The sequence below is a fragment of the Dermacentor silvarum genome, chromosome 1, assembly GCF_013339745.2.
Source record: "Dermacentor silvarum isolate Dsil-2018 chromosome 1, BIME_Dsil_1.4, whole genome shotgun sequence".
NCBI lineage: Eukaryota > Metazoa > Arthropoda > Arachnida > Ixodida > Ixodidae > Dermacentor > Dermacentor silvarum.
Window position 1 is genome coordinate 418,681,930 of NC_051154.1, and position 21,912 is coordinate 418,703,841.

The window sequence follows — 21,912 nt, forward strand, 5'->3', positions numbered from 1 at the left end:
AAGTATAGCCAGATCGAGAAAGAAGCGCTAGCTATCATCTTCGGCGTTAAGAAGTTTCACTACTATATTTACGGGCGCCCGTTCACACTGATAACGGACCATAAACCACTGCAGACTATTTCAGGCCCAAAGTCTGGCATACCAACTTTGGCAGCAGCAAGACTTCAACGTTGGGCAGTGACGTTGTCTGCCTACACGTACTCCTTGAAGTTTCGACCGGCAAAAGAAAATCTAGAGGCTGACTGCTTGTCGCGCTTGCCAGTTCGTCAGGAGCCCGCTAATGACGCAGAAGAAACGTTCCACTCGTTACGCTTGCAATCAGTGCCGGTCACACACAAAGATATTGCACGTGCAACCTCGCAGGACCAAGTTCTTTGCAGAGTACTCGAGCTCACAAGTACGGGGTGGCCTAACCTTACGGACGACGTGGAGCTCAAGCCTTTCTTTGACAGGCGAACACAGTTGACCACACACCAAGGCTGCCTCCTGTGGGGAATGCATGTTGTGGTGCCGGCAAAGCTGAGATCTCTGGTTCTACAAGAACTTCACGACGGTCATCCAGGTATTGTGCGATCCAAAGAGTTGGCCCGCAGCTATGTTTGGTGGCCTTCAATTGACGCTGATCTTGAGTCTCACGTCAAAGGATGCAAACCTTGCCAGGAGCAGCGTAGTGCCCCTAACAGTGCTCCTTTGCACCCATGGTCGTGGCCAACGTCCCCCTGGAAGCGAGTACACATCTATTTTGCTGGGCCCTTCCGGCAGCACATGTTCTTAGTTGTGGTGGATGCAGATTCCAAATGGCCAGAGGTGTGCATCATTAAAAACACAACTAGCACGGCAACCATTGATCGTCTTCGCGAAATGTTTAGCCGCTTCGGTTATCCGGCAACAATCGTGTCGGACAACGGGCCACAATTTAAGTCTGCCGAGTTCCAGACGTTTGTTCTAAGATAGGAGCGCGCCACGTCACAACAGCGCCTCATCACCCAAGTTCGAATGGCTTGGTAAAACGTTTCGTTCAGTCCCTAAAGACTGCCATGAAGAAAGATTTTAGCACTGGAAACCTGCAGGCCAGCCTTAACAGCTTCCTACTTGCTTATCGGAATACACCCCACGCTACGACAAAAGAAGCGGCGGCTAACCTTATGTTTGGTCGCCGTCTTCGTTCCAAACTAGACATTCTTAAGCGAGAAGTAGAGGAATTAGTTCGCCACCAACAATTTATTCAGTCCAGGCAAGGCAGCTTCACCGCTCGACAATTTGCTGTAGGAGACTGTGTTCTTGTTCGAAATTACAGGGGACCACCCAGATGGCTTCCGGGTACTGTGGTACGGCAGAAAGGACCCGTTTCGTATGCCGTCAAGGTACGCACGCCAAGGGGCCTGGCCGTGTGGCATCGTCACCAAGATCAGCTTCTCCTGGGTGCAGCTGACGTCTCCAAGGGTGACGAGAACAAGGACACCTTCTGGGAGTTCTCGGACGCCACTGCGGAGACACCTACGGCAGCGCCCACAGCAACGGAGGCAGCACCACCAGTACGAAGATATCCCGTACGCAATCGACGAGCGGGACAACGTCGTCCCACTTGTTATGCGCGCTCACCCGTTCATACGACGTAAACCAGTCCTCCACGTCCGTTTCATCTGTACCGCTGAAGACCTTCGAATCACGTTGCCGAGGAACCCCGGTGCAGATAACGGGCTGGGGCGCAGGCGCCGGTGGGTCGGTGTTGTCGGTCATGATGGGTGGAAGCGTCGGGTTCGAAGCTCCAGGGTGCAAGCGGCGGGGGAAATCCAGCAACCTCCACCAATTGAGAAGAGGTTTATTGGCGGTGTCTGTCAAGGACGCTACGAGTTCCAAGAACAGCGAGGCAGCGTGGAGCACCGTCTCCAAAAACACCAGCGACCAACAGCACGAGGAGAGCGGGACGAGCGTTGGCGATGCCGCTGGACGGAGGCGCGTCTTCTTCTTCACAATATATATATGCGCATAAAGCCATGTGGTCATGATTAACCAAATCGAGCCCCTCAGTTCCTCCTTCTTCTCTTGTTTATTTGTGTGTGGGTGAGCGTGTGATACGCCGGGCATTGCAGTGTTAATTTGATGATCGTGCACAACGATTCCGCGAATCCAGAAAATATTCGTGGCATAACGTAGAAAAAGTTCGGCAGGTTTTACACTCTGGTACTACAAGCCTGCTTCACATTTGGCAATGCATGAAGTTATACAATCGGGGCTAGACATAACGAGTCGCAATGGGAAGTAAGGCGACGTCCTGAACGCCACATATGAACACCTAACTTAGTACCTGAACTGCAGCATGTTAGTGCACGCACGAGGCCACACTTTTATTCAGCGGGATGGCTGCGACGTGACGTGTGCTATCACGCACGCACTAGGCATACCTTCAGTAAGCCAGAACGGTAGAGCAGCCGTGGCTTCAAGGAAGCGTGCTCGTATCGCACCCCGGAGGCCCGGGTTCGGTTCCCACCCAGACCGAAATGTACCAAACTTTCCTTTCAAAGCCACTAATTTACTTTGTTTACAGGAACCTCCCTGAGAAATGTGACGCCAATGCGAGCATTTTTTGTGCCGTCGGCCACTTTACGTCACTGCGCATTTTGCTAAGGGTACCGCCAACACAGACACCTAAGGCTTTCGCCTTAATTTTCTGAGGGGCTGACACGTGCTAGTTTTTTATGTTGCACGATTACAAGTATGGGTACAGAAATTCGGCAGGTACGGCCATGTAATCGGCATCGGATGGCTCATTTTTGCACCAAATTATTTCAAGGAACTTAAATGTTAATTTGCCTGATTATGTTAAGTCAGTCGCTAGAACGAAAACAAGGCGATTTCACCGACACTTACTAGCTCCAATATTTACACGCACTGAAGGATTTAAGCAGAGTGTGGGCGTTTATTACACACCTCTTCCTGATCTGTATATTATCATCATCATCCTCAACCTTTTGCCTATCCTCTTCTTCGCCTGCATCAGTGAGTTTCTTTCCCAGAACTGTTGCTGATTGGAATTTTTCGGCAGTTGAAGTGTTCGATTGAAGTAATTTTATAAGGGAAATCAAAGAAACATTTGTTGTAAGCCTTTCCACCTTACGATACTGCTGCTGCTTGTTATGTTCGACTTGTTTGCCACTGTTATGTATTTATTTGATTTCAATGTACATTACTTATCTTTGATGCTTTCGCGACACAGATTTAATACGTTTAATTGACCTGTTTGGATTGAGAAGCTTTATTATTATGTTGGCATGTTTTTCGACAAACCTGCTCTTTTCTTGTATAAAGCCCAGAGCTATGGCTCGCAGTATTTGTAAATAAATAAATAAATACAGGCCCATTCACAAAAATGCAATAATAGCCAATGGCTGACTCTCACCAACATCATAGGCACGTGGGCTCCTATTCCCGGGCTGAGGGCACAATTTACCCGCGCGTACGAAGATTCTATGCGATTCAGGTGTTCCACTGACACTCGAAGACCTGGTGAGTAGTTGCACAATTTGCTATTTGGACAATTCGTCACAATTGCGCAAACAGAAGAAACATCCTAGGTTAATAAATATTTATGCAAAAATTGGCAGTTGAGATTGTTTGCACAAAGCTTATTGCGTGAAGCTTCTGCAGGAAATTGAGAAAAAGAAAGAGTGCAAATCCTTGAATGACATTATTTGCACGTGGTCTTATACACGCATTTTGAGACGTCGTAAGGGCAGACAGGCGTGTGCTCTGGAGCTACACTGCACACTAACCCTAATGAATCATCGTAAACGGTAAATCATTACCATATCAGTTACCGAATCAATTATTGTCTGATGTCGCATACCGCACATTTAGGAAACGTCGACCGATGCCATGCCTTTATTTCCGAGCAGCCGCCCGAAGCAGAGACGAAGCACCGCGCGAGACAAAAGATGATGGTGAGTCGTATGTACAGATGACGACGACGATATGCCCAAAACGCGATCACAAAGGTTTTGTTCCTAATGGCATCCTCTTTAGACAACAGCTCGGTGTGAGCAAGGTGGCGACGGAATTCGTTCACCCCGTCGTAACACTGCGACAACTCGCCGTAGTCGGTTGCGTCATCGCTTATCAACAAATATAAAACCATTACCGGAACGCGTCACGGACACTGACATAACAAGCGCGGTGAACGTGCACGAAATGTAAGCATGCACTGCTGCTGAGCAATGAGCGTTCGTTGACGCCAGATTAATAAAAAAATACGAACTACTAAAAGACGAGGCGTTGTCTGCGTTTGCATATTTTTATTCCAGAACATCCGCACAGTCAAAGGGAAAAGTGATCTTCAGTGTGACATTGCTAATCGGATCAGCTCACGTGCCTTTAGTCCAAGCTGCAACGCGCAACAAAGATTTACGTCTGCAAAATATAGCGGCACTTAGGACTCCCAATAAAATTGCGCCAAACATTTAATATTCCACAGGCATACTGCCACCAGTGAGGCAACCGGCGCAGTTTCCAGTACGAGCTAGCGAACTCCAGCGACAGTACATCACATGCGTGCTAACGTCGTAGCAGTGAAACCAGCGTCTCGTCTAGTGTGACCAGCGATCTCACTGGTGTCCCGGGTGACTGCCAACGAGCGCCAGCATCCCCAGTGCGATCCAGTGTGAAAAAAAGAGCCGCAGTTTCGCGCAAAAGGCGAAGCATCAATTGCGATAGCAAATTAGTAGACAGCTATACAAAGTAAGGATAGCAGTTTTATCGGCTGTATAAGCTTGCAAATATTCGCTTGCTAAGTAAATTCACAAGCATGGTGCCAGGGAGCACAGGCACACTCGATGACCGCGGACACTCGCTGTCAAAACGTCAGGAAACGCGGCAGCCGCAGCGAGTCAAGTGACCTTCGTGCTGTGTATTGCTTCAAAGCAAACTGAGCGACGAAAAAACCACTCGAATTAAGGTATGAGTTTCAAGATAAGGGCAACGTTCGCAGTTGGTGCCGGCCCCCCTTCCTTCCCCCCTACGAGATTGAGCCGCGATGGGCGCTTCCCGAAATGCGCTGCCGGAGGACAACGTCGCTCCCCGACGGAAGACGGCGCGTTTCCTGTCAGCTTCCCTGATGATGAACTGCGTGTTCGGTGGCGCAAGGGCCAAGTATGGCCACAGTTCACAATAGAATTATGTAGTTGGTTGTGACATGGCTGTAGAGGCTAAAAACAGTGGCTGTAAAGGCCATAAAATGCAATAAATGCAACCTGCCACAGGTTGGAGGCTCATCACCAGTCAGCACATAATTGTGAATACCATACGTGTGCCCTATTCTGAGTCGACAGAATAGGACATCGATGGGCCGTGTTTTCGTTGTGGAGGTACAAATGCCTAACGGTGGTTTTATTACGTATAGCTTATTATTCGTTTCAGCCTCCCACAAACGTTGTCAATTGTTTTTTTTAGTTTCTTGCGTACTAAAGGTTTAAGATCATCGGCAGAAACATGATCCTCTCAGCTCCCGGCGCGGAGCTTTTGCATGCGTTCAAGGCAGCTTTCAGTTCAGCGATGTCGAAGAGACAGTTGTATGGTTCGTTTAGTCTGCATCTGTGGTCAAGTGCCTTGTGTTCCTGTATTTCTTTGTAATTAAGGAATGATTGGGAATAATGCACAGCTAGAGCTAGACACACGTTCGAAGTAATCCACAAGCGCATCAGCTTGGTCTTCTAGGCTGTTCCCTTCGTCATTTACCAGGGGTAACGGATGCCGTTGCTCCCCCTTAAGACTTCGTAACCCGTTCCATACTTTTGACTCCTGGGTATACGAATTAATGCATGAAAGGAACCTTTCCCAGCTTACCCTCCTAGTTTGCCGTCGCGTCCGCCTTCCCTGTGATTTAATGTGTATAAACTCGATCAGGTTTTCAGCTGTTGGCGATCGACGGAGTATGCTCCATACTTTATGTTGTTTTTTGCGTGCCTGCTTTCAGTCTTTATTCCACCAAGGCACTCGTCTTTTGAACGAGCGGCCACTTGTTTGTTGAATGCATTTCTCTACTGCCTCAGTAATAAAAGCGGTAAAATACCCTACTGCGTCGCCTATACTAAATTCGCTGATAAAATGTAATGATAAAAATGTCGATTCTTTAAAAAGTTTCCCATCGGCGGCGGCCAGATTCCACTTAGGGACATGCGGAGGGGAGTTATGTTGGGTTACTATGTTTAGAGTTACCGGAAAGTGGTCACTTGTGAATAGGTTTTTGATTACAGTCCATTGTAAGACGGAAAAAAGGGACGCAAAGCCAATCGACAACTCTATTGGTGAATATCAATTATGATGAAGATTATAATAGGTTGGGGTTTTTTATTGAAGAGGAGTTCACGAGGACGTTTTCTTTGAATCTACCTCTGGCGTCTCATCGTGAGCCTCCTGTTATGAACGGGTTGGCGTTTCATCTCAGCGCTGCCATCCGTTGTTGCGGGTCGGAGATTATTCCGCCGCTGCTGCCAGTTCGTTGGGATATCGGGTAGCGTTTAGGCCGGTGATTCTTCAGCCAAAGGGATGAGTACGTCTGGGAGTAAGAGCGATAGAAAAAAGGGTTTATTCTACAATATTTACAGTGGCTCCAAATATGGAAGCCCACTCCATGGGAGAGCACTTTGAAATTCAGCTCACTACATGTCTGAGTTCATATCGGAACACGTCAGGACACACCACTGCACGCAAGGTGTCCCCTTATAAAACATCGGTCTTCCCTAGTTGACCCGACTAGGGAATCAGATGACCTTGATGCGGCCAATCAGACGGGCCGTCTTGTTCGCTGAACTCCGCCTCCAATGTTGCACATTCGAAGCAAGGACGAGGCAATCCGGAAACAGGGGGTTGACACTCCCTCTACGAAAGTCGGTGACCTGTTTCTTGCCCTCCGACGGTCAGCTTGCCCGGGTCAGGAGAATGGCCTTTGCACTAATCCCCGCGTCTAACGAAGGGGGGCAAGCTTCGTGAGCTTCTTTGTCATCGCGTCCCAGATGGTGTCGCGCCGCGTCGACAAGTAGGCGGCGGCTGATGAAGGTGGTGGCATCGTGGGAAGCACCTAAAGAATGCGCACTGCCTAGTTGGGGCGCTTGTTTGCCTGTCTCGTCGGTGTCTGGCACTGTCGCCGTCTCGGCGACGCTCATGATAGGGCCTGCCTCGATGGGAAACAATCAAAGAATGCGCCCGGCCGATTCGGGACGCAACAGACTCCTCCCCCGTCGGAAGATCCGACCTGAGGGTGACCAGCTGTCAGGTTGCCCGAAGCGTCGGTGGTCGGTCGAGAGCTCGGGGTTTCTTCTTGAAATGATGGCCGATGACACACTCGAGCATGAGGTCCCAGCATTAACCTCGTTGTGGCCTTCTCCCTGGGAATACACAAGCATACACACGAACCACAGGGCACAGGAAAGCGCCCTGCTCGCGCTGAGAGCCATCGGGTCTAGCAAACAAATCAACGCACCTGTCCTTATCTAATAATAGCACCAAAGCAGCCATCAAATCACCAAACCTTCGCTGAAGCCTACAATTTTTAAATTAGATCAGGATTGCGCAACTCTCTCGCAATATCCGATACGGAAGAGTCATTCCCAGTGACCAAGCGCCACACGGTGTGCAAGCGCCCGAAATCCATTTAATCCATCAGGCCTCGCTTAACCTAATAATTTGGACCCAAAATTTTGTGCCGCCAAAGCGAGCTCACATGAACCTCTGAGTTCAACAAAACCAGGTCGTTGTGCAGCAGAGAGCATAGGTAGAATACTTGAAAATGCTCTAAATAAATGATAAATGAAATATCATACGCGGCACAACCGCCATGAACAGTCTGACAGCCGCTAGTATCGCACGTACTAGTGTCACTGAGAGCCACATTTGCATCATGGATGTACTGTAAGAGTCGCCTTAACTTTGCGGAAAAAATTCACATGTAAAACGTGCGACTCACGCACTAACAATTTTTTCTACTGTCCACAAAGGACAAACACTAAAAAAACAACAGCAAAGAATATTGCGTAAAGTATGCGCTAACATTACCGAAAAGTAAACCGATAATCAAGCGTGCCACTACAGGCTTTGAACAAATAGCCTGGACTTGACACTGCAAGCGTATCTCCTACAAAAAGAAGCATATTTGCCTAAAAGGGAACGACACGTTGAAAAAAAGTTTCAGAAACATTTAGGCGCGCGCAAACTATCTCTTTCGGCATCTCGCTAAGCTTCTAAAATAAACGAACAAAAATTAAGCTCGAAATGTGCTTATCCAAACGATCTCAACTCTCGGAGATCTCGAAACATTTAACCAAACATACAAAAAAAGTAACAAACAAAATCATGTTCCACAAAACCTGCGTCGTTTTTCCTTCCGAATAGCTTATGGTGGCGCCATATCTTTGAGCCGTACTCGAGGCGGGCGCGGTCTGAAAACTTGTCTTGCTAACGAGGGAATACAAAGGGCACGTAGGTTAATCTCCTCACTGCCCACCCTCAACACTGTACAAGCAGGCATCATGCCTTCTGAGCGCCGTGCGACGACTTCGCTACCGCGCGTGACCGATTCGCGTCGCCGTACCGGCTCGCTCTCCTGTGTCACGCCTAACACACTTCGAAAAGAACCGAACGAGGGGGAACATAATCGCCCCCTTCGCGCCACATTCGCTTTTGTCCACCTTCGCGCCGATCGGCCCTTTCTTTTCTTTCTTGTCCGGCGGTTCGGACGCGCCCTGTCTGCAAAAATTCCAAGGAACAAACGCGCCGTTCGAACTCTTTGACTGCGCTCCCCACTGGGTTTAGAGCCTTTATTCGGCCGCGTTGCCCTGTCTGCCGCATTCCTGAGTTTGCGACGCCGCTTCATCCTAGCACGCTTTGTAGTGCTAATTTTCAAGCCTTCCGCTTGAATCTCGTGCTGACCGGCACTTATTTCATCGCTCACTATTTCTAGCTCAACCGCACAGTCTGAATGATTTGCGGGTAAATCATTCCTCTCAATGCTATCTCGACTGGCGGAGAGCTTCAAACACTCAGGGACAATGCAGCTATTTCCCTTTTCGCAACGTAGCTCGCATACTTGGGAGCTGTCCACAACTGCACTGCCCTGCCTACATTGTGCTTTAGCGCACTTTCCTGACCGATTGGAATCTGCACAGGTGCTCTTGTCTGACGACTCGGGGCCACTTCGGGCTTCTGCAAGAGCTACCTTCGCGACGTACTCCCTGGATAACTGTGCCAAACCGTCCACAGCTGGCCTAGCTGCTTCTCTAGTATTCCATTGGCACAGTATCTCGTCGCGCTCAATACGGTCCCCATTAACGGGCTTCTCAAGAACTACGTCACGGTCTATGGATCTGGCCTCACCTGTGAACGTGCCATTAGGCTCACGGGGATCAGCCTCTCTTTCTACCATCGGTAGAACCGTGCGTGCTACTCCTTCGCACTTTCCGTGCGCTACTACTGCGGGTGCCTGACATTTCTGTTCCTCCACTTCAAAACCCTGTTCCAATCTTTCAACCTCCTGACTGAGAGCTTCTATCTCTTCGTGTTGTTGCCTAATCCAATCCTGTCTTTTCAACTCCTCCTCATTCTCAATTGCTTCCTGTTCCTGCTCTTTTAGAATTGAGTTGCCGAAGTATTCAAAGTATTCCTGATCACTGTTGCTTTCTAAAATGGCTCTAATTTCGGCTTCTGATTTATCATAATCTATTTCTACGTCGAGCTCTTCACACAAACGCAACAAGCTAGCTCTAGTCAAACTCATGAGGTCCATGGTCACTTCTTTAGGCTTTGGCTCAGCTATTCCACAATACTTGCTGCAAAACCCGTAAAAATTGCAATGCAAGTAAGAAAAAATACCAGCGGTTCAATTCTGTTTTCCCAAGAGAATTTGAAGCCTGGAAAATATAGCAGAAACCAAATGCCTACACACAGAAGTAGCACCAAGTCCCCAAGTTCTCCTCCACCGCATCGAATCAATTGAAAGAAGACGTAAATCCTGGGCCGCCTTTAATTGATTACAATTCCGGTAGGTCTCTACGTCCCAATTACTCCCACAAAAGTATGAGGTCTGGCTTTAGTAGCTGGTTCAGATCTATGCTGAAAGCTGCTTTCTGCTTGGATGCGCAGCAACCACAGTATCAAATGGGCAGTTGTACACGCTTCATCGGTTTTTAGAAAGTCTAGGCTAAAAGATCCGATGACTCAAGCGCAAAGCCAGGCACTCACCCTGTACCGTGCAGTCATGATGCGCTGCGTGCATCCAGCCGCTCGCGAGCCAGTTGGCTGCACGCTCCATCTTGCCGCTGTCATCCAGTCGCTCGTGAATCAGTTGCCGGCGACTGGCGTTCGCTGCAGGGTCCCTCTCACTGCGGCCATCCAATTGGTCGCGAACGAGATGCCTGCGACTGGCGTTGACTGAAGGGTCGATCTCACCATGGCCATCCAGTTGCTCGCGGCTCGGGGTTAGGATTCATCCCATAGCTGCCATCCAGCTGTTATGAACGGGTTGGCGTTTCATCTCAGCGCTGCCATCCGTTGTTGCGGGTCGGAGATTATTCCGCCGCTGCTGCCAGTTCGTTGGGATATCGGGTAGCGTTTAGGCCGGTGATTCTTCAGCCAAAGGGATGAGTACGTCCGGGAGTAAGAGCGATAGAAAAAAGGGTTTATTCTACAATATTTACAGTGGCTCCAAATATGGAAGCCCACTCCATGGGAGAGCACTTTGAAATTCAGCTCACTACATGTCTGAGTTCATATTGGAACACGTCAGCAAACACACCACTGCACGCAAGGTGTCCCCTTATAAAACATCGGTCTTCCCTAGTTGACCCGACTAGGGAATCAGATGACCTTGATGCGGCCAATCAGACGGGCCGTCTTGTTCGCTGAACTCCGCCTCCAATGTTGATGATGATAAGTGGTTCTTGAGGGAAAGGGAAAGGTTGACGCTATCTTCTGCAGCCCTTGAGGGAGCACGGCTCAGCGCCAACAATGTTGCACATTCGAAGCAAGGACGAGGCAATCCGGAAACAGGGGGTTGACACTCCCTCTACGAAAGTCGGTGACCTGTTTCTTGCCCTCCGACGGTCAGCTTGCCCGGGTCAGGAGAATGGCCTTTGCACTAATCCCCGCGTCTAACGAAGGGGGGCAAGCTTCGTGAGCTTCTTTGTCATCGCGTCCCAGCTGGTGTCGCGCCGCGTCGACAAGTAGGCGGCGGCTGATGAAGGGGGTGGCATCGTGGGAAGCACCTAAAGAATGCGCACTGCCTAGTTGGGGCGCTTGTTTGCCTGTCTCGTCGGTGTCTGGCACTGTCGCCGTCTCGGCGACGCTCATGAAAGGGCCTGCCTCGATGGGAAACAATCAAAGAATGCGCCCGGCCGATTCGGGACGCAACACTCCCCACATCGTGTTATGAGCTTTAAAATCTCCCACGAGTATGTAGGGTGCGGGAAGCTGATCAAGGAGGTTATAGAAGTCTGTGTTCTCGAGCTGATGATTCGGGGTATATAAATGGAGCACACGGTTACCAACTTACCGAAAAGAATTGCCCTGAACTGACACTGCCTGAAGGGGCGTCTGAAGGACGACATATTAACAAGCTACAGACTTGTCCGCAACTATTGCTACACTGCCAGACGAGGCCACGCCACGGTCTTTACGGTAGATATTGTATTGACCAAGAAATGTGTGTGGGTTTCAGATGTGTCTGTTGAACACACAGCAACTTTGGGTTATGTTTATGTAGGAGCTCTCTAATATCGTCGAAGTTATGAAGAAGTCCTCTAACATTCCACTGTAATATTTGTGTGTCCATAGTGAAAGTGTTTTGTGCTGTGTGTTTAAGAGAGGAAAGCTATGCTAGCCCACAGCTAGGGCCCTTTCCGGGCCCCGTGATGCGGGGTTTGTCTTTTTGGACGTGCTCCTGAGAGCTACGCCGATCGTTCGGAGTCTCAGACGCCGATACACTTGGTAATGCATCCACCGCCTCCGCCAAGGCACTAGATACCCGCTCGCGGGTGTTTAGGGCATCTCTGTGCGAGCAGAGGCCCTAGAAGTCCTAAAGCCCGCACGTCCTGAGGACTCCTGACTCTTCTTGGTGGGTGGCGGAACAGCACTAGCTGATCCCGCAGTGGGGGCGGGTGGCGCTACCGCAGGTCCACTTTGCGTGGTCCGAACGGCCGCCGAGAACCGTTGTGGCACTGCCCCCTGCCGTGCCACTTCGGAGAAAGAAGGCCCCACAAATGAGGCGTTTTCGTGTTTCTTTAAAGGAAATGTTCTTTTTTACTTTAAGCGTGATAATTTCTTTTTTATTTTTCCATGAGGGACAGGAGCGTGAATATGTCGGGTGTTCACCTTCACAGTGGGGTGGGTCATCGCAGTTGTCCGCAGCGTGGTCATGCGATGCGCACTTTGCATAGGTGGTATGGCCCCGGCAGCTCTGAGAGCTGTGACCGAATCTCTAGCACTTAAAGCAGCGTCGAGGGTTCGGAATGTACGGTGTGACATTTATTTTGATGTAACTAGTTTCGATGTGTTCGAGAACCACGCTTGTACAAAAGTTAAGTATGAGGTGTCTTGTAGGAATTTCCTTGTCGTGTCGCCGGATCTTTATTCGCTGCACATTCGTGACATGATGCTCTTTTCAGCCCTCTAGGACCTCTGTCTGAGTCAATTCCAGTAGGTCCGGATCTGATACTACCCCTCGTGTACTATTCATAGAACGATGAGGGCTTACAGGAATTTGGGTGTCACCAAACAGGCCAAGTTTTGGCAGATTTTCATGCTGAGCACTCATACACTTCACGGACTTCGGGGAGAATGTCACCACTGGCCATTTTTGTGAGTTTGTATCTAGGGCCCAGAGAGTGAGTAAGGCATTTAGCATCTACAAGAAGTGATACTGTTCTTACGGTTTTGCCGGGGGATTCACTGTGAATCACGTGGAAACCTGAGAAAATTTCCGTGCACGTAGTGAAGAAGTTGAAAGATTCATCGGTGCGCCATCTTTTTATTAGAGGGCGCGATCAGGGAGTCTGGGATATAAGGAAGCCATACAAATTAGAGTGATTTCGGCGGCGCTGCCAGCCGCTCACTGCAGAGCCCCAAACGGGGACGCGACAAGATTGTTATAAACAAGACCTGCCAACGCCAGCTGTACACAACTACTATAACCAAATATGATATAACCAAGGTTGGCTATCTCACACAAGGTTAACCCTAGCTGCCTGGAGGATCATAAATTCTTAAGTGAAAAGGAGGCAGGAAAGCGGGAGAAAAAGAGGACAATTGAAGAGGGGGATAGGAAAAGGCGACTACCGATTTCCCCCGGATGGGTAAGTCCAGGGGTGCCGTCTGCGTGAAGCAGAGGCCAAAGAACTGTGTTGCCTCTGCTGGGGGGCCATAAAGGTACAAACACCCGGCATCGGCTCAACCCCCAGGATCCTCCTTTCCCCGGACACGGCAAAGGCTACACGTGGTAGGGTCCAACCTTCGAGTGCTTACGCCTGCCTGCTTACGCAGACTGTCAGCTTCCCTCTCTTGCGCGTGCCTGATAGAGCCGCGCGCCTCGTTCGATTTCACTCGCACAAAAAACATACAGCGCGCGGCGACGGTGTTATCGCGCTTGGACTTTATACGGAACATCACGGCGACGACGATGACGACGGCGTAAATGTGCTTGGAGGGTTCATATAATTTATTGCTGTGGCAATAAAACGCGCTGCTTTCACACGCGAAGGCGATGGAAGGCGCTGGTTCTCGCTAGAGTAATATCATCGAATTTTCATTATTCAAGGACTAACAAGCACGGTCATTTGATCATACAATGCGTGCGAAGGTCATGCAAGTAAACTGTATCTAAGGATGGTGTATGTCCATCCCTGATACTTGCAAGTCTGACGTCACTAGATATCATCTAGTACTAATATTTGCAACCTAAATTTGGCTCATACCTGGCATGTTGTTGTAGCGGCCCTGATCCTTTAAGCAGCCCAACACGATGTCACAGAAAGTCGCTGCCAAAACAGTTACGACGAACCCACCAAGAATAAATCTGAAAGAAAGAAGTGGTAAATTTTATTGACCGACAACAGCAATTCTTTCTCTTATATTTTTACCAAAAACCATGTCTAGAGCTACGATTGTTCCTTCCTGATAGGGGTGCATTATATTTACCAAATAAATCACGGTATCGACCCTCGACAGCCACAGCAGTGTGGCTGACGAAGAAATTAGGTTATTTTTTCGGTCGTATAATTTTGTGTCGGGGGGGGGGGGGGGCAATCAAAAAAGAAGTATAAAGGCAATGACGATCAAACAAAGCTCTATGTAAAAGTTTTGAATTTCCCGAAGTAATGTCGTGCGACACTGCAAGTTGTGTCTCAGGGCTAATAAACGAAAAAGCACATGCACATGCGATCAAAGCAATAAAACACATTATGATACTCTAGAATTCATTTATTTATTTTACAATAGATGAGACCACTGTGTGGTGCCGCCATGAGGACCATAAAAATACACAGTAAGATGGTAAAACAACCAAAGCAGTAAAAGAAAAGAAAAAAATTCATGAGTCGTTCCACTCTGTGAAGGTGGATGACCAGCGTAGCTGTTTAGCGCACGACACAGAGGTGACACAGAACTTTGAACATATTTATTGTCCTGATCGGTGGTCATCGTGACACACGCACATTCGCGTATCACCTCTGTTATTAAATCTGCCCGGCACGTAAAACCGACATACCCCCTTAAGCTCATCATCATCATCGTCAGCCTATTTTTATGTCCATTGCAGGACGAAGGCCTCTCCCTGCGATCTCCAATTACCCCTGTCTTTTGGTAGCTGATTCCAACTTACGCCTGCAAATTTCCTAACTTCATCCCCTCACCTAGTTTTCTGCCGTCCTCGACTGCGCTTCCCTTCTCTTGGTATCCATTCTGTGACCCTAATGGTCCACTGGTTATCCATCCTACGCATTACATGGCCTGCCCAGCTCCATTTTTTTCTCTTAATGTCAACTACAATATCTGCTATCCCAGTTTGATCTCTGATCCACACCGCTCTGTCACACTCTTTTAACGTTAGGCCTAACATTTGTCGTTCCATCGCGCTTTCTGCGGTCCTCAATTTGTTCTCGAGCTTCTTTGTTAACCTCCAAGTTTCTGCCCCATATGTTAGCACCGGTAGAATGCAGTGATTGTACACTTTTCTTTTCAGCGACAGTGGTAATCTCCCAGTCAGGATTTGGCAATCCCTGCCGTATGCACTTCAACTCAATTTTATTCTTCTGTGAATTTCCTTTACATGATGGGAATTCTGCAAATTTACTTACCTTAAGCTCATATCCCCGTAAACGCGACCTCCCCATTACGACGAGAGAAGTGAAATTCTACGCTAGAATGACGAGCGGCAACGGAGCCAGCTGTGGAAGAGTGGTGCCGAGGAGCGCCAACCCTTTCTCCTCGGTCACCTTATCAGGCGCACACTGCATCACGCACTCGTCACGCATTCACGGAGACATCGTTTTAGACACAGGTGGCGGTTAAACCGAGCTCCGATGCGAGCGGCGATATGCATTTGCTTTTGTTGTTGGCTCTTTCGCTCTCACTTTTTAGGGCAGAGTTTTTCGCGCGGACGCGTTCAAATTCCGGATCCTAGCAATAGACAGCTTGGCTGTAAAAAACGGGCAATGCAAGAAGTCGTCAATCTGAGAAATTTTCTTAATACGCAGCATCGTATTAAGGCGGAGGAGGTGAGTGTCGCAACTGTACGAAGTTTAAGGGGATCGCGCCTCGATCGCGCTGGCCGCGCCGAGCGCGACAGTCGAACGGAGGAGGAGGGAAGTGGTTGGCGCTACTTTTACATGGAGAGGCTTTAATCATACGCGGCTTTATCTCGACATTTCTTTTTTCCTCCTGTTTTTGCGCGTTCCTTGCTATCGCCGTTCACTGACCGCCATCGAGCAAACTCGGGTAAAACTCGTGCGAACGAGGAAACTCGGCGAATCCTGCGTATCACCCCAGCACAGAATTTCCATATGGAGGGTTATACAAATTCAGTGACGACAGTATTTTTTTCCTGTCTTGATAACTTTTTTTAACGACCTAAACGAGCGCTAACGCCGTATACCATAACGACTCCGAATGTATCGCGTGCGCTACAATTAGGTACGCAACATTTGTCAAGCGCGTGTACAAAGATCTTGTTGCGAATGACTGTAAATAATACAATACGAACGAATTCCAACATCCCGACCTCCCGCAAACCGCAGTAATCTAAATAATCTGCGCCGTTCTTACCATGTCAATTCGCGTATCAGCTATGAGGCACAATGGCTGGCAGAGGGCACGAACGCACCAGCCTAGTGCACTCCAGCAAGTGCGTCGGCCGTACGAATGAGCAAGCGTCTGAACGACTAAACGAACGAGCAGACGACTAAACGCAAGACAGTTTTAGTTACCCGTACGTGGGGAAACGGGAAAAGTCCACGTACCTTACGTGCACACAATGTGAAACGCTTTTAGCAACACGTACGCGACGCGAGCCAAGAGGACTCTTGCTGATCTCTACGGCTGATCTGTTTATGTTTCCTTCCACTTTAAACCCAAGCGCTTCTGGGAGTTGCACGTTACCTACGGTTCTCGCTGGGTGGATCCCGTCGCATTCCATTAGGATGTGCTGAGTGGTCTCTGGATCTTTACTGCAGCATACACATGTCTCATCTAATTCCGAATATTTGTTCCGATATGTTTTCGTCCTTAGGCAACCGGCTCGAGCCTCAAATAGCAAGGCACTGCCCTTTGTGTTATCGTACAGATTTTCCCTTCTAATTTCTTTCTTCTCATTCTTGTAAATCTCCATTGTCCTTTTCGTTTCCATTCTTTGCATCCAATTCACGGTCTCTATTTCTCTCACTTTCTTTCTGATGACCCCTGGTTGTCTATTTACAGTTTCGATTATCCTGTACTTGGTTGCCAACTTCCTTGACCTCTTCCTCCATTCTGTGTCCACGCTTTTCATGTAGAGATACTTGTGCACTTTAGCCGCCCATTTATTTTCATCCATGTTCCTCAGCCTTTCTTCAAAACTAATTTTGCTTTGTGCTTCTCTGACTTCAAAAGAGGCCCAACCCATGTCTCCATGCACTGCCTCATTTGTCGTATTACCGTGTGCTCCCAAAGCCAACCGGCCTACTGATCTTTGGTTAACTTCCAAACCCGCCAATATATCCGATTTTAAGCATATAATGGCATTTGCGAATGTTAGCGCTGGCACCATTACTCCTTTCCAGATTCCACGCACCACCTCATACTTATTGTGGCCCCACAGTGCTCTGTGTTTCATTAATGCTGCATTCCGCTTCCCCTTTATTTTCAGATTATCTTGGTGGTTGCTTGAGTAATTCTTTCCTTCGTTTATGTGTACGCCGAGGTACTTATATTGCTTCACTATGGGTATTACTTGCTGTTGAATTGACACCACGAAGTTACTCGTGTGCTCATTAAAGATCATAATCCCTGATTTCTCTGTGCTAAACTTAAGGCCTAGATTTGTCGCTGCGTTCCCGGAGCTCCATCTGTCGGGAAATATGAACACTGCGGTAGCCTATTCAATCCAAGATGAGTATTTCAGCCAGTCTGGTGATGTGCATTGATGCATGCCGGTTATAGTCTCCGCAATGCCTGGAAGTGTGTTCAAGTAGAGCACTGCACGGGCCGATTTTTTCAGCCCGAGCCCAGCCCGGGCCCGTTTTTACGTTGGGCGGCCCGCCCGAGCCCGATCAAAACTTTTATGGAAAGACGCGGGCCCGGCCCGGGCCCATAAATAATCTACGTTACCCGCCCGGCCCGGCCCGCCACCCCTTTACCTTAGGCCCGAGCCCGACCCGAGCCCGGCTCGAAACTGGCCCGGACCCGGCCCGAGACCGAAAAATACATGTTTTTCAGAGTTGAAAACCCGAGAATAACTTGCTGCACGTTACATGCACACCACCAGAAAGCCCGAGCCCGGCCCGGGCCCGCGTCAAAAAACCTGAGCCCGGCCCGGGCCCGGGTCAAAAAGCACACGCCGTGCCCGAGCCCGGCCCGAGCCCATGAAAAAACTGCTCTACCCGGCCCGGCCCGGCCCACGGGCAAGCCCGAGCCCGTGCAGTGCTCTAGTGTGTTGTACAAGCGTTACCCGCTGTCATCGTTGCCTTGGAATAAAAAAGACGACCAGTCATCTTGTCGCCGTGTTTCGGTGCAAGCCGTCTGCGCGCGCTCGGCACGCTATCGCTTGTTCGTGATCTCGCGAAACCCCCACGCGAATCTGTCTAGGTACGCAAGAAACGCACGGAAAAAATCGAATCTCACGTACGTCCGTGAGACCAGCGCGCGGCCGCTACGTTCTGCGCATGCGCACTGCTTACACGTACATACGATCTACATACGCAAAGCCTCTACGTACAGTCGGCCACAAAATATTGCGGGGCACGTGAGCGCGTGGCGAAACGGTCCTCCTCGCCTACTGGCGCCGCACCCCTGGTTAGGGTGGCTACCCTGGTGTCGAGACCGACGCTTGCGCGTCCCTCCGTTACTGCAAGCGTGCATGTTTCTGCGCTTCTTCCTTGCGCGCCGGCGATATCCGAGTGCCGCCGCGAGGGGCCCTACTTGCGAAGTTGCGATTGGCGCTGTGGCGGCTTTCTATGTGATGTCCTATGTGTACATTGGGTTTCCCACAACGTCAAGAAAGTTGCTGCGAGGCAGGGCGTTAACGTTGTTTTTTGGGCTCCATGCAAACTTTCAGGCCTTTGCTCATGTGTTGCACGTGGCAGAAATAGACCCCCCGCGTGTCATGACAGCGGTTACATTTCTTGTGTGACACGTGTGGTGTACGAGCTCCCGCTGAATTGTAAAAAAGTTTACATCGGTCAAACGGGCCGGTGTAATAATGAGAGGCTGCGAGAGCACTGCAATTCTTGGAACACCTCTGTTAGAGCAAATTTGCCTCGCAATTGTCGGGAATGCGGCCTCGTCCCGCTTTTTTCCAATGACAAAATCCTTGGTAGGGGCAAGGGCAAGATGGAGCGTGAAATTCTCGAAGCTTACCATATCAACATGCAAAGGGATAATTGCGTCAGTACTACCTCATCTCACTGATACAGAAGGAACTAAGTGTACTATCGCAGTGGCGTTAGCAACGTGGCATTTTGCAATCAACATTAGTTTGTGTGTGGGTGTCGGCTTTTGAGCTGCGCACGCTCGCCTGGTTTTTCCTGGGAGACGGGGTTTTTCAATAAAGCACAGTTGTTAGTCCAGTCGTTGTGTGTGCCACGTCTCTTCTCTGTGCTTCGTCTTTTGACTGGTTTTCACTATTCAGTATGTACCAACTGACCCAGCTAGCTACTCTACAGAAATGAATAAAAAGGGAATAATGACAGCTAGAAATGCAGGTGCACACCTTTTAACATGAAAGAAACCAAAAGTGCTTGAGATAAAAGTATATGTGAAATAATAAGGGGCCACGAAACTTGCAAGGTGTTAGCACACTAAATGGGTAAAAAGGAAAGTTTACCAGCACTTTCATTGATTCCACAAGTAACCGCTTTAAATTTATGAATTAGGATTCTCGAAGCTCTCTGTCGTGGTGGGAATGAAAACCAGATTGAAGGATTGTTGCGGTGATTTTATCAAATGAGTGGCCTGGAATGCGCACGTGTTTTGATAGAGGAAGATGAGGGAGAGTAGCTGCGTGGCATTTATTGTTGTTAAAGCGGAAGGGTGTTGCAGCTTGTCCAACGTACTGTCTATCTCACTGATGCAGAAGGAACCAAGTTTCCTATCGCACTGGCGTTAGCAACGTGGCCTTTTGCAATCAACTTGCTTGTGTGTGGGTGTATTTGCCAACAGAACATTCCAGCAAATAGATACAGTTGTTAGTGTCACACGTAAAATTACCTTTAAATTTCGTGTGGAAATCGGAGGTGGTGCTTTTGGCAATACATGACGTCGTCATGCGTGCACTAACCTTGCTTTGTGCTTTCTTGCAAGTTTGGCAACCCGCAGTCTCAGGAATCTTCGTTTTAGATGACGTTAAGATGTCAAGCAGATTACTAGACCGTCTGAAGACTACCCGTGGGGGTTCTGGAAAGATAACTTTAAGGTGATCACTCTCCGCTAGTATATTGAAATGTTTTTTTAAGGATTTGCGAGACATTGGGAACCGATGCTGAGTGGGTTAGAACGAGGGTACTTTGTGTCTGAATGGACGATTGCTTTGATGCGCCGAACAAGTCCTTCCGATTCAGCGCATCGGCCCTTTTAACGGCATCATCCACAATATGACATGGGTATTCCTGCTGGATTAAAGCTTCGCGAAGTTTTTCGCAGCTTTCATAAAAGTCCGACTGTTCCGAGCAAAGCTTTTTAAAGCGGAGCGCCTGACTATATGATATACTGGTTTTCCAGTGTTTTACGTGAGAACTTTTAAAGTGAAGCTAACGATGCCTGTCCGTTGGTTCTGTAAAGTTTAGTGGTTAGTTTGTTGTTAGATAGGGAAACTGTAACATCCAGAAATTTAATCGTAGAACGAGAGTATTCATGCGAAAATAAAATAGATGGGTGGGCGGAAATCGGCTATAAACGATAATATTTATCCTCAGTTAACTGAAGAGCTCTGCTCTCGCACAAGAGGAAAATAGAACACTGAAATTTTGCGATTTACATGCCTTTGGCGTCTGCGCTGCACTCGGCAGTGTTCGGTTAGTTCAAAGTTCAAGCTCACAAAGCGCACTGAACACGAAAGGTTTCCACAGAATACAATGGGAGTTTATAAAATTCGATTTTTTAAAATGACTTAGGCTACTTTCATTGGCGCATCCCAATGATAACGGCTTCAATGCTCCTTAACCCATTAGCGCCCAGCGTACTTGACATAGTACACTTAAGTTTTCGGGTATAGAAAATTCACAAGTCAATATTCTGATCTTGCTAATTCGCATTTTTGACGCCACAGGTTGCAGCAAGACACCCATAATGTGACATTAACTAGGGTCTCTTTTTGTTCCCATTCCAGGAGTCGTAAAACTTCTGGAAAACGAGCGCCCGTCGAACGCACGTGGTAAGTACTACTTCTTTATTTTTATTTGAAGTTTTACACTGTATAGATTTTTAAAAAACGGATTGATTGTGCTTCAGTAAGAACAAAATAGTCGCTGCGAAGCGCAGGAAGCAAATAGAGTTCATTGTTTTGGCTTGAGGAGATGTTAAATGTTGGTATACTTTGCGTAGTGCAATGAGCCTTTGTGGGAGCTTGCATGTGATTCTCGTTGTCGGTTGCCTTAGAGATGGAACCAGGTATTCTCTTCGGAAGGAGACCATTTTGTCGGCTATCTGAAGCCATCGAGGCTGCGACAGATGTCGCTGTGGATATACAAGAGCGTGTTGATGTTTTCAATGTCCCTCCTGACCCTAGTGCGGACACTGATGGATGAGGAGGGGGACGACAATGGTACCACGGATCCGGTCGCAAACAATGTCTCACGTGTGCATATACATAACTGCTAAGATCGGGCATCCTTTAGAAAAAAATAAACGCGTATATTGTCTTCTAGGCACACCGGAGTTACCCTGGGATGGAGGTGAGGTAGGTCGTGGCGATACCAGGCCGCGCATCAAAAGAGCAAAGGAGCAACCACGTTGGCAGAACAGTGAGCCAGAGTACAGCTGGTCAGCGTCAACTAATGGCACTGAAAAAGGGCAATCAAAGCAAAAATCTGAGTTTTCTGGAAAGTCTCTAAATGAGGTGTTTAGCTGCTTACTTGATGATGGAATTCTGACGCATATTGTGATACAAACAGGAAAATACACGAAGCAGAACAATGAGCACGGTTTGCTCACTGGCGCAGAGGACGTGAAGAACTTCATTGGGATTCT

General features: G+C 48.6%; 1 protein-coding gene across 1 annotated transcript in view; it reads right to left on the reverse strand.

Moving 5' to 3' along the window:
* The window catches only part of LOC119447504 (nose resistant to fluoxetine protein 6), a 515,692-nt gene that overhangs the window by 222,872 nt on the left and 270,908 nt on the right, over positions 1 to 21,912 (reverse strand). Inside the window, exon 5 of the mRNA XM_049660741.1 lies at positions 13,953 to 14,053. Within this exon, the coding sequence (XP_049516698.1) occupies positions 13,953 to 14,053 (101 nt within the window). The remainder of the gene's footprint in view (positions 1 to 13,952; positions 14,054 to 21,912) is intronic.